Source organism: Chiloscyllium plagiosum, unplaced genomic scaffold, assembly GCF_037043375.1.
Source record: "Chiloscyllium plagiosum isolate Xiang-an unplaced genomic scaffold, Cpla_swu_hap1 HiC_scaffold_5, whole genome shotgun sequence".
NCBI classification, from domain to species: Eukaryota; Metazoa; Chordata; class Chondrichthyes; order Orectolobiformes; family Hemiscylliidae; genus Chiloscyllium; species Chiloscyllium plagiosum.
The window spans coordinates 20,336,751-20,349,068 of record NW_028270143.1 but is presented as its reverse complement, the minus strand read 5'-3'; the positions used below and the strand labels follow the sequence as shown (position 1 = coordinate 20,349,068).

The 12,318-nt window shown below is 38.9% G+C and overlaps 1 protein-coding gene across 3 annotated transcripts in view; it reads right to left on the bottom strand.

Moving 5' to 3' along the window:
- Positions 1-12,318, bottom strand: part of LOC122550233 (triple functional domain protein) — a 581,330-nt gene that overhangs the window by 311,157 nt on the left and 257,855 nt on the right. For all 3 annotated transcript variants that reach the window (XM_087987024.1, XM_087987025.1, XM_087987026.1), the window contains exon 8: positions 5,464-5,595. In XM_087987024.1, coding sequence (XP_087843150.1) covers positions 5,464-5,595 — 132 coding nt within the window. The remainder of the gene's footprint in view (positions 1-5,463; positions 5,596-12,318) is intronic.

Genomic DNA, 12,318 nt, shown 5'->3' with positions numbered 1-12,318 from the left:
TCTCTATCCCAGGTAATATCCTGTTGAACCTCCTCCTGTGTTATCATATCCTTCCTGTAGTGAGGTGACCAGAGCTGCACACAGTACCCCAGCTGTGGCCTAACCAATGCTCTGTACAACTCTAACATTACCTCCTTGTTCTTACATTCTAGGCCACAATTTATGAAAGTTAGTGTCCCATATACCTTAACAATTTATGTGCTCTGTTGATTTCAGAGATGTCTGAATAATTTCCCCAAGATCTCTCTGTTTCTTCAAGTTACCAAGGGTCCTACCATTCATCAAATACTCCTTCATCTTGTTTCCTGTTCCAAAGTGCATCACCTCATGCTTCTCATGGTTAAATACTATCTGCCACAGCTCTGCCCATCTGACTAACCCATACATATTTTTCTGCAAACTACAACCATCTTCTTCACTATTAACCACCCTACCAATCTTGATGTGCTCTGTGAACTTGCTTAACATTTCCCCTACATTTTAATCTACATCATTTATATATTTAACAACAAATATGGGTCCCAGTACTGATCCTCGTGGTACAACAAAGGACACCACCCTCCAGTCACAAACAGCCTATTACTCTACCCTTTCCGTTTTATAACTAAGCCAGTTTCTGATCCATCTCACCAAGTTTCATTCAATTCCATGTGCTTTAACCTTCTCAATCAGTCTTCCAAGTGGGACCTTGTCAAAAGCTTTGCTAAAATCAATATAAACTACATCAAATGAACTTCTCTCATCCACACACGTGATCACACATTTTCAAACAATTCTAACAATTTGTTCGGTATGACCTCTTACTCTCAAAGCCATACTGACGACCCCAATTAAGCCATGCTTCTTTCAAATGGATATTAATTCCCTCCTTCATAATTTTCTTGAAGCTTTCCTACTACTGATGTGAGACTCAGCAGACTGTAAACTCCTGGTTTATCGCTACCAGCCCTTTTGAAAAGTGGAACAGCCAAAAAGCCATCCTGGCCTGAGGAATGGCGATATTGTGTAATTTTCACTGTGCTCATGTACTTCTGTAATTGAGTACACACAACAATAAAACCAAAGTTCTAAACTGAAGGAATGCTGGATTCTTATAAGATCAGGTGTGAATAAACCATGGGTGACTGAGAGTCAATAATTTTAAATAGATCCATATCAGAGTAATGGGACGCATTCAAGAAGGAAACAAGGAGAGTACAGGATCAACGTGTTCCAATAAAGAGAGGGGTTGGGACCAACAAATCCTACATATAATGGAGTATATAGGATTGGATAAAGAGCAAAAGGGAGGCTTATGACCTCAAAAACTACAGAAGACATATAGCAGTACAGACTTGATGGGCCAAAGAGTCTCTTCTGTACTGTATAATTTTGTGACTCGGAAGGAGAAAGTTGGAAAAGGAAAGGAAGTTATGAGAGCAAAATGTTGGCATGAAAGAATAATGGCAGGTGAAATAAAGAAAAATTTGAAGTTATTTTCTAAGTATGTTAAGGGTAAAAAGATAACTAGGAAGACAGCAGAATCCACGAAGGATTACAGTGGTCATTTTTTATTATTAATTTGTGGGATGTGGGCATTGCTGGTTGAGTGGCAAAAAACTATTAATGATTACAAAAGGATACCCCAAAATTGTACTTCAATATTCTCCTTCAAAATGAAAGTATGTTTATTATTTAACAGCACTTGTTCAAAAGCATTCATCTATCATTCCTTTTTCAAAAATATTGACACACAATATATTGTAAAAGCTACACAAAACATAAGTATCTGTTCAGTGGAAAGCCACCTGGTAAACAATCCAATAAAATGTCTAATAAAATAATACGTCCTAATGCTCCAAACTAAACTTCTGGTTTGTAAAGAGAACAAAGCTGTGTTCTCCAATCGCCTTGCTTCCCTGTATTAAAGAAGTTAGAAAAGGTAATCAGCCAAATTTGTTACTTTTGACTACTTCCCACCAGTTGCTGCTGAAAAGTGGACATATATACAAGTTGCAAACAGGACTTAGCGTTGCTTTGATATCCTCACAATTGAATCAACTAATAATTTTTACTTTTTTTTAAAAAAGTGGCTGCTCATGACTGTTTAAACTTGCAAAATTGAATCTCATCAAGATAGTAACAAAGTTACAAACATGATTATAAGCACGTCGTTCAATGTTTTTGAAACTGTACATTTGATTCACTTTCTGATAATTCTTAAAAATTCTATATAACTTTATAAGCAACTATACAAGAAATTGATGCACAAATTGTATTTGCTTTTGCACAATTCAACATTACGGAAATCTACAGAATAAATTCACTATCAAATGTTACTTCTTTTTCCAGTATATGAGGAAAGATTATGACAGATCATAATTGGAATAAACAAAAATTCAAAACAGTCTGAACAAAGTACTTCTCTGAAAGTCTCGGAAAGAACTCTTTATTTAAATCCATCACACAACTCAGAGGGGAATATTTTATATTTCCTCAAAAATTGTGAAAAAACTAATGACCTAAGTATGACATAAAGCTGATCTTTAACACAGAAAATTGAATAAATCTATATTATGTGTGACGCAATACAGTTTTTATGCTCCAGCTAGCAAAAAAGACTCAATCTTGCATTGATAAAGCTTAGTTACTCATGCAAAATCCAGATGAACTTCAGGTCTGAGTGGCTTCTCTACATACATTTAATGTTTAAGATGCAGCTAGAAACGTATTTCTTGTGTCTATTGGCAAGTTTTTAATTACTCACAGAGACCAATGTTATATTTTCTGCATCAGCTAATGCATTTTTATGGTATCAGAATGAATTACATTAAACAAAGATTTTATCATTATATTTCCTTAAAAATGATGTGCTACAGGATTCTGGGTAATCCAAGATGGAGCATGGGTAAAAATTGTAATTGAGCACTACTCCCTTTTTGAAGTATTTTCAGTGATGGAGCTGATTTCCTAAAGTTTTTGGAGCAGTAATTACTGTTTTATAAGCTGGTGCACTGTTTTGGAACCTCGAAAAAAATGTCCTGAAAACAACAGCATTTTAAAAAAGGAAGAACTGAAACAAAGGAGGTACTATGTGGGAGATGTAAAAACGGAGAAGTAAACTTGCACAGCTGTGTGACTCAGCTTCACTTCTAACTGTCTCTGCTGTTTAGTTTCAAATATTTCTGGACACTGGCGGTGGTTCCAAGAAAAATAAAGAAATAGTGACATTCACAGCTGACCTTGGAGAAGGAGCTCACAGAGGGGAGCAACTAAGTGGCTTATTTTGTTTTTTAAAGAGTAATGTTACATTTTTGTTTGTAAATAGTGAGGAGAGTAGGGTTTTTAAGATTATGTGTTTTATCTGTGTCTGCATTAAAGCTTAAAATATAAAACATAGATACTAAGTTATCCTGGAGCAATGTTTTTAGAGCAGTAAGATTGTACTATTTTCTGAATCTGTATATTGTTACAAGATATTGTGCAAGATAGCATTTAGTAAAACGACATGCTCTTCCTATCGGATATGGGAAGTGAGGAGAAATTTCAATGTTACTGATTATTATGTCTGCCGGAAGTGTGTTTGGTTATGAATCCTACTGGATCGCACTGATATTTTGGAATGGCAGTTTGAGGCAATGAGGAATTTACAGGAACAAAAAGGTGTGATGGATGACAGTTTCAATATGGTAGAAAAACTGCAGATAGAGTCAGGTAGATGGGTTACCTCCTGGAAAGGTAGGAGAGGTAGGCAGGTAATGCAGGAGCCTCTTGGCTCTATCCCCATTTCAAACAAGTTTTGGAAAATGTAGCAGGCGACTGACAGCCAGGTTTCTGGTACTGAGACTGGTTCTATTGTAACAAGGGGTGCGTGAGGTTCCAAGTGATCAATATTGATGGGGGCCTCTCAAGTCAGAGGCACTTTTCTGCAGCTGATAACAAGATATCTGAATTGTGTGTTGCTTCCCTGTTGCCAGGATCAAGGATATCTTGGAGAGGGTGCAGAATATTCTCAAAGGGGCGAGGGACCAGCAGGGTGGTCATTGTACACGTTAGAAATAACGACACAGGACAAAAAAAGACCACATGCTGAGGAAAGAGTATGGGCAATTAGGCAAAAAGGTACAAAATAGGTCCTCGAGGGTCACAATATCTGGATTACTTTCTGTGGACCTAGGGAGATAGTGAGAAGAGACCAGTCTGAGACTGGTGCAGTTGGGAAAGGGAGAGAGTGAAACAGTCAGGGCAGACAGGAGCAAAGCAGAAAACGAGGTAGGACTGATAAATTAAATTGCATTTATTTCAATGCCAGAGGTCTGACAGGTAAGGCAGATGAACTCAGGGCATGGTTGGAACATGGGAATAGAATATCATAGCTATTACACAAATGTGGCACAGGGATGGATAGGACTGGCAGCTTAATGTTCCAGGGTATAGATGCAATCAGAAGGATAGAAAAGGGGGTGTTTTTAACTAGAAACAACATTATGGCTGTACAGGGAGGATATTCCTGGGAGTACATCCAGAGATATTATTTGGGTGGAACTAAGAAATAAGAAAGGGATGATCACCTTACTGGGATTGTATGGACCCCCTGATAATTAGCAGAAAATTAGAAGCAACTTTGTAAGGAGATCTCAGTTAGCTGGAAAAATAATAGGGTAGCAATTATTGAGGTTGAGGATTTTAACTTTCCAAACACAACACTATGACAGTACCAGTCTAAGGGTTTGGATGGAGAGGAATTTGTTTAGTGTGTACAAAAAAAATTTCTGACTGAGTATCTGGATGTACCTGTGAGAGAAGGAGCAAAACTCTTGGGAAATAAGGCAGGGCAGATTATTGAGGTGTCAGTGGGAGAACACTTTGGGACCAGTGATCATAATTCGATTAGTTTCAAAATAGGAATTGGATAGACCCCATCTAAAAGTTAAAGTTCTAATTTGGAGGAAAGCCAATTTTGACAGTATTAGGCAAGAATTTTCAAAAGTTGATTTGGTTGGGGGAGGGGGTAGTATTTGCAGGTAAAGAGACTGTTGGGAAGGGGGAAGCCTTCAAAAATGAGATAACCAGAGACAGTATGTTCCTGTTCAGGTGAAGGGCAAGGCTGGTAGGTGTTGGGTACTGAATGACTGCAGAATTTTGGATATCTTGTCCGCATGGACAAGTTGGACCAAATGGTCTGTTTCTATGCTGTACAGCTCTATGACTCTATTCCTAATGCACATAAATGTTTGTTTTTAAAAGTTGAAGTATAAACCGAGAGATTTAATGGAAGAAAACATCAGAAGTTCCAAGTTTACCTTTTGTTCTGATTATTTATGCATATTTATACTCATCTTACAACATTCTCATGTAAGTAGTTCTAGAAATTTCAGTGCAAATGCTAATCGTGAATATTGAGTAGAAACCTGTATTAAACTTAGAAATTATTGGACCTCTTTATCCAATATCTCACCATTTGCACAGCAGTGAAACACTTACCTCAGAGTATGCCAATGTTATTTGTTCATATAAACCTTGGTGATGGTGAATGGAATCTTCCAGATCCTGTAGTTCTGAAGGAAGCTCAACCTCTCCACAAGCCTTACACCATGAATCCACATTGCTCATGTACTAGGAAATAGAAATTCATAGTCAATGATAAATACCAGTTTACAGCATCTCGGGGAACAAATTTGTCTGCTTGATGTCACTTACTCAGACTGCATTGATTACCTGGGAGCAGATGGAAACTGCATTTTGGTGTTCTTCATTGATATTAACCACTAATTGAAGCAACACTATACAAACAGATGCCTCCATCTCAGCATTTCATCTATTCTTGCTCAAAATAAATGCAACATTTACTGGTTTTATAACATTAATCTATTCTCCCATAGCTTTACAGTAAGTTAGCATGCACTTTGTTTTACAACTTCAGGAATAAAAATTTCTGTGAAGTATAGGAATGGTTTTTTGACAGCCTATTCTTAAGCAAACAATGAATAGGTTCACATAGATCTTAATTTAAAGGCTCCAGTACTTTGCATTCCTACCTGCAACAAATGCCACTGCTCCTCACCTCATTCACATAGCCCTATATGATAATCTGTTTCAAGCATTCATGTTTTTTTTATAAACTCTCCCACACTCTGTGGAAAAGCAGTGCCATGGTCAAGCAACCAATGCACTAAAAGGCTCTCCTCACTGAGATAATTTTGGAGTAACAATCACTTATCACAAATCAAAAAAAAAAATATTCCATATTCACTCCAAAAATTTTCATCATGAAAATAAAAATCTGCACCAACACCTAGATGAGACGTTTGGATGTGCATGAAAATTTCTGCCAGATGTGGAAGGATCCTTTGGGGTCTTAGACATAGGTAAGGGGAGAGGTGTGGGTGCAGGCCTTACACCTCTTGCGGTAGCAAGGGAAGGTATCGGGAGTGGAAGGTGGATTTCAGGGGGGCATTGACCTAACGAGGGAGTCATGAAGGGATTGGTCTCTGCAGAATGCTGATAGGGATGGGGAGGGAAATATATCTCTGGTGATGGGGTCTGACTGTTGGTGGCGGGAATGGCAGGCAATAATGTGCTGTACCCGGAGATTAGTGGGGTGGAAGGTGAGAACTGGGGTGAGGTTTCAATCCTTATTGCGGCTGGAGGGGTTGGGTTTGAGGGCGGAAGTGCAGAAACTGGAAGAGATGTGCTGGAAGGCATTATTGACCATTTGGGAGGGGAAATTGTATCCTTGAAATAGGAGGCCATCTGGCATAACCTGGAGAGGAATTGCTCCTCTTGGGAGCAGAAACTCAGGTTTCCTCCCGCAATTCAAAGAAGTGAGGTCAGGTGAATTGGCTGCGCTAAACTGCCCATAGTGTTCAGGGATGTGTAGGTTAGGTGCATTAGTCAGCGGTAAAGGTACAGTAATAGGTTAGGGGAATGGGTTTGGGTGGGAAAATTTTTTGGAGTCGGTGTGGACATGTTGGGCCAAAGGGCCTGTTTCCACACTGTAGGGATTCGATGATTCATTCATTCTATCATTCATACATTGGAGGTGGAGGAATTGGGAGTAAGGAATAGCGTTTTTTCCGGGGGGGGGAGACCTGCAGTCCAGATAACTGTTGGAGTCAATGGGTTTGAAGTAGATGTCCATGTTGAGTCGGTTGCAGGAGATGAAGAGGTCCAGGAAGGGGAGGGAGGTGTCTGAGATGGTCCAGGTGAACTTAAGGTCAGGGTGGAAGATGCTTGTGAAGTTAATGAACTGTTCAACTTCCTTGTGGGAGCACGAGGTGGCACTGATACAATCATCAATGTAGCGAAGAAAAAGATGCCAATGTAACTGCTGATATTTTGTACCCTCCCCACCCTCCCTTTCAACCTCCCTTCCAACCTATCACCATCACCCCCCCACCTGCATCTATCTATCACACTCCCAGCTCCCTTCTCTCCTGCCGACACCCCATGCCCCAACATTCCTGATAAAGGGCTCATGTCTGAAACATCTTCTCCTGCTCTTCGGATACTGCCTGACCTGTTGTGCTTTTCCAGCACCACACTTCTCGACTTTGCTTAATTTGGTTTACTGTATTTCCTGCTGACAATGAGGTATCCTCTGCACGGAGACTAAATGCAGACTGGGTGACCGCATTGCAGAACACCTATATTCTGCCTGAAAAAATGATTCCAACCTTCTGTTTGCCTGCCAGTTCAACACACCGCCATGTTTCCTGACCAATATATATATCTCAGGCTTGCTGCAGTGCTCCAGTCAAGCTGGAAAAATAGCATTTCATTTTCTACTTGGGTACCCTGCAGCCTTCAGGACTCAATATCGAGTTCAATAATTTCAGGGCTTGAGCACCTTCTTTCATGTTATTCCTGCACCCCCACACATTAAGTCTTGTCATCTCAAGGACTGCTTTCACACAACCAACTCATTTTCACCCACTAATGGTCTCTATTAACAGTATTTCTTTCTCCCGACTCACCATTATCTATTTCTTTGTCTGCCCAACTGCTGTTGGGCTTCACCTTCACCTATTCTTTACGCCTTCAGCTCCAACTGCCATTTTCAGGATATATATACCAACCCCTTTCTAGCTACAATCAGTTCTGAAGAAGGGTCAATGGACCTAAAATGTTGACACCGCTTTCTCTCCACAAATTCTGCCAGACCTGAGTTTCACCAAGTATTTCTGTTTTTGCGTTAAATGTGATACTCTGTTTTTGTCCGCTGGCCAACTGTCTATCCTTTCTGCTACATTTCCTTTAGTGATTTACCTATATTAGCGTGCCCCCTTTCTGGAACCATTCAAATGTCACTTCTTTATCAATCAACTCAATTTTATTTTCTGAAAGAACTCATTGTTGGACACAATTGTCCCTTTGAAACACACATCAGGTGCTCTGAAATTTAGCATTTATTATGGCCTCTAAACCCCATACTACCAATGTCAGACTTACTAGTTGATAGACACCTGGTTTCACTTTTGCCTTTTGTAGGTAATCAGCCTAAATTAACAAAAACAGAAAATACTGTTTTCCGTGAAACTTCGATCTGGCTGTATTTGTGGAGAGGGAAACAGAGTTAAGACTGAGTTCCATATGAGTCTTTTTTAGAGCTTCCCACTAAGATATATGCTGAACCATGCACTAAAATAAACAGGATGCACATAAAGTATTCTGTTTTATCAGGAGAAATTTCCAACACAGTGTAAGTCATGACATTCGAAACATAAACTGCCCATGGACATAAAAGATTTCGCTCATTCGTGGCCTTCCCAGTAGAAATAATTTATAGATGGATCATTATGAGTAAGCCTCCAGTTCTCTGGTATTATATCCACTTTTCAAGATTAACTGAAAAACTTTGAGCAGAGCCACTTCATTTCCTCTGACATCTCTTTGCAGTATGGGACGTATACTGCCAGAGATCTTTTCTACTCAGATCTCGCTGCCTTTTTAAAAAGTTGTAATTACCCTTTTTATTTCCCCCTTCTCTCCTTGTATCCTTTTATTGCCACTACCACATCCTTTTATGATACGTAAGGCAAACCACTCATTTAGTACTGTCACTATTCTTTGATCTTCCATTAAAATGATCTTCATGTTTCATTTCAAACTGGCCCTTGGTCATTCCTTGGTCTTCTAAAACTTTATGGGTTTATAAAATCCTGCATTTTTTTTCCTGCTGACCTCAATTTGTCATAGTAAACTAAAATTAGAAATATGAGCTAAAGGCATCTTCAAGCTATTTTGAATAAGAATGCCAGGAAGATGTGTTTCACTCTGAATTTCCTTATATTACCAGTTCAACTTAATCCCAACAAAGCAGTAATCAATATTCTAAATACCAGTCCACTTTACAAAACAGTTAAACTACAGTGATCCATAAATACCTAATTACTTTAAAATGTATATAAATTAACTGCCAGCAACCTGGATTAATCGATTTACGTTTCCTGCATCATCTCTCAGGACATGGCAAGACATCACAACACGATCACACACAGTATTCAAGATGAGCCCACCAAAGCGTCATCAGTGTTAACCCAGGGGATGTCAACACCCACGGGTGATCAGCCCTGGCACATAAAGATTCAGAAGAAGCACACCTGCCTATGAGACAGAGGTGGTAGATTTATATCTAATTTGAGGGGCACCATTCAGCAAGTGCAGAGTAGTGCAAGGAAACAAACCTCCATGAACAACAACAGCACAGGGACTGAACACATTATAGGTGTCATTCTATATCACCCACTCAAGCTATTTAGCCTAATTGACCTCCTTTAGCTACAATGACAATGTGATCAGTTTGGACAGGGAGTGATAGGTCAAATGTGACAGTGTAAAAATAATCTTGATATATTTTCAGAGTTCTCAGTCATTGTATCATATAGTAATATTGTGCTGGTCAGGGACATGTCTGGATTCGAAAAGTTAACTGTTTTTATCTCCACAAATGTTGCCAGAACTGCTGAGTTTCTCCAGCAGTTTTAGTCTTTGTTTCAAATCTTCAGCATTCGCAATTTTTTGTTTTATTTTATTATGCTAAATCTGATGGTTTGGGTTAAGATAGAGCTTATGCTGTCCAGAATTGTTATGTCTTCAGTGAACATACTTAGCCTTTATTGCTTGTGTTTGTTCTGTTCAAGTTTGTAAATATTCATTAAATGTTTCAATTTAATCCTACATTCATTTTCTTACCCTTAGTTCTTGCATGTGTTATATTCTCTAAGTGAATAGGCATATATCAAGTCAGATCTAAACAAGTATCCACCTTGTCCAACATTCCTATTGGTGGGATCATAACAACAGGAATAGGCTGATAATGCCTCTGCTTTCCCAACCTGCAATATCCTACCCCTTTGGCCAGTTTGTCTTCATCATACTGACTCATTAGCAAAGATGAGTTAGTTCATAAAACTCAAGGATCTTTCTTACTTATACTGTTCTGTACCACATCAAGTTTAATGTACTGAGCTACCATAGATGTAGAATTTATTAAAAGCCTACAGTTTTGGTATATTAGTGTGGATTGAGAATTGGTTAATGGGCAGCGAACATTGAATGGGGATAAGGGGTTCTTTTCCAAGTTGGTGACAAGTAAACAGTGGAGTTTCACAAGGATCAGTACAATTGTTTACAATATATATTAATTACTTAAAGGAAGGAAATGAATGTACTATGGCCAAATTTATTAATGACACAAGAATGTGTGAAAAGGCAAGTTGTGAGAGGGATACAAACAGTTTGCAGAGATATTGAAAGTTAAGTAAGTGGACAAAACATTGGCAAATGGAGTATAATGTGGGAAAATGTTAAGCTGTTCATTTTGGAAGGAAAAAAAAGAACAATACTATTTAAATGGAGAAAGGTTGCAGAAACACAAAGGGATTTGGAGTACGTGTGTATGAAACACAGAAAGCTAGCAAATAGGTGCAGCAGTAATCAGAAGGCTAATAGAATGTTGCCCTGTAATTCAAGGGGTTTATAGTATAGGAATAGGGAAATCTTACTGCAACCGTACTTGGTGCTGATGAGACCACATCTGGAGTAATTAGTGTTTTAGCCCCCTTATTTAAGGAAAGATATCACTTCATTGGAGGCAGCAGAAAAATGGTTCACTAGGATGATCCCAGGTATGGAGAAATTGTCTCATGAGCAAAGGTTAAACAGGATGGGGATTCTACTCACTGGAGTTTATGAGAGGCGATCTCATTGAAACATCTCAGATTCTTGAAGGGATTGATAGGATATATGCTAAGAAGATGCTTCCCTTCATGGAACAGTCTAGGACCAGAAGGGATAGTCTCTGAGTAAAAGGACTCCAATATGAGACTGAAATAAGGAGGAATTTGTTCTCACAAAGGGTTGAAAGTCTTTTGAAATCCTTTCCACAGAGAGCTGTAGGGCAGAGTCTTTGTGAATATTTAAGGCAGAGAGATAGATTCTTGATCAGTTGGAGAAGAAAGGATTAGGTAGAAAACACAGGAAAGTGGAAGTGAGGATTGCCAAATCAGCCATGATCCTATTGAATGGTGGAGCAGGCTCAAGGGGCTGAACAACCGACTGCTGTTTCTGTTTCTGATGGCCTAAATTGTGTGCCTTTCATCTCCAATTCTTAAATGCACACAATTCCCAGCAAAGCAGTCTGAGTGGATAGGCAAGTCCACATGATTCTTGCCTCTTTGCTACACCTAATCTCTAAAAAAAAAAAGAGCTCTGAGTTTTCGGGCTCATTTTGTTTTCCAATGACTTAAACAAAATCAACAGGATGATTATTCTTCATTGTTAAGAGTACAAAGTATTACAATCCTTTTGAAGGCAAACCTTATGAATATCCAATTTATAATTCTGTGCTTCTATTTTTGAATCCTAGTTGGGTTTGACAGTGTGAAAAAATGTGACAATGTAACAAACGGAAAGTAATTTCCTCTTCTATAGGATTAGAGGATATAATCTCAGAATAATGGGTTGCACATTTAAGACTCTCTCAAAGGTGGTGAATCTGTGGAATTCTTTACTGCAGTGGGCTGTGAGGTTGAGGAATATTTAAGGGACTGAGATGGACTGATGCTTAATCAGGCAGATATTCAAAGGTTGTTGGAAAATGGCCAGAAAATGGAGGACTATCAGCCATGACCGCGTTAAATGGCCTACTTCTGTTCATACGTCTAAGGTCTTATATTCTTAATTAAGATACAGCAATTATGTACAGCATCGATGTCACCATGCTAGTCGACCTTTGAAATCTTAAAATCCTTGCAAAAATATGGGTTGACATATATGCTGGATATGAACACAAATCGCTGCCTTGGGTGTGGATGGTCTCCATCTTTACCATTCATT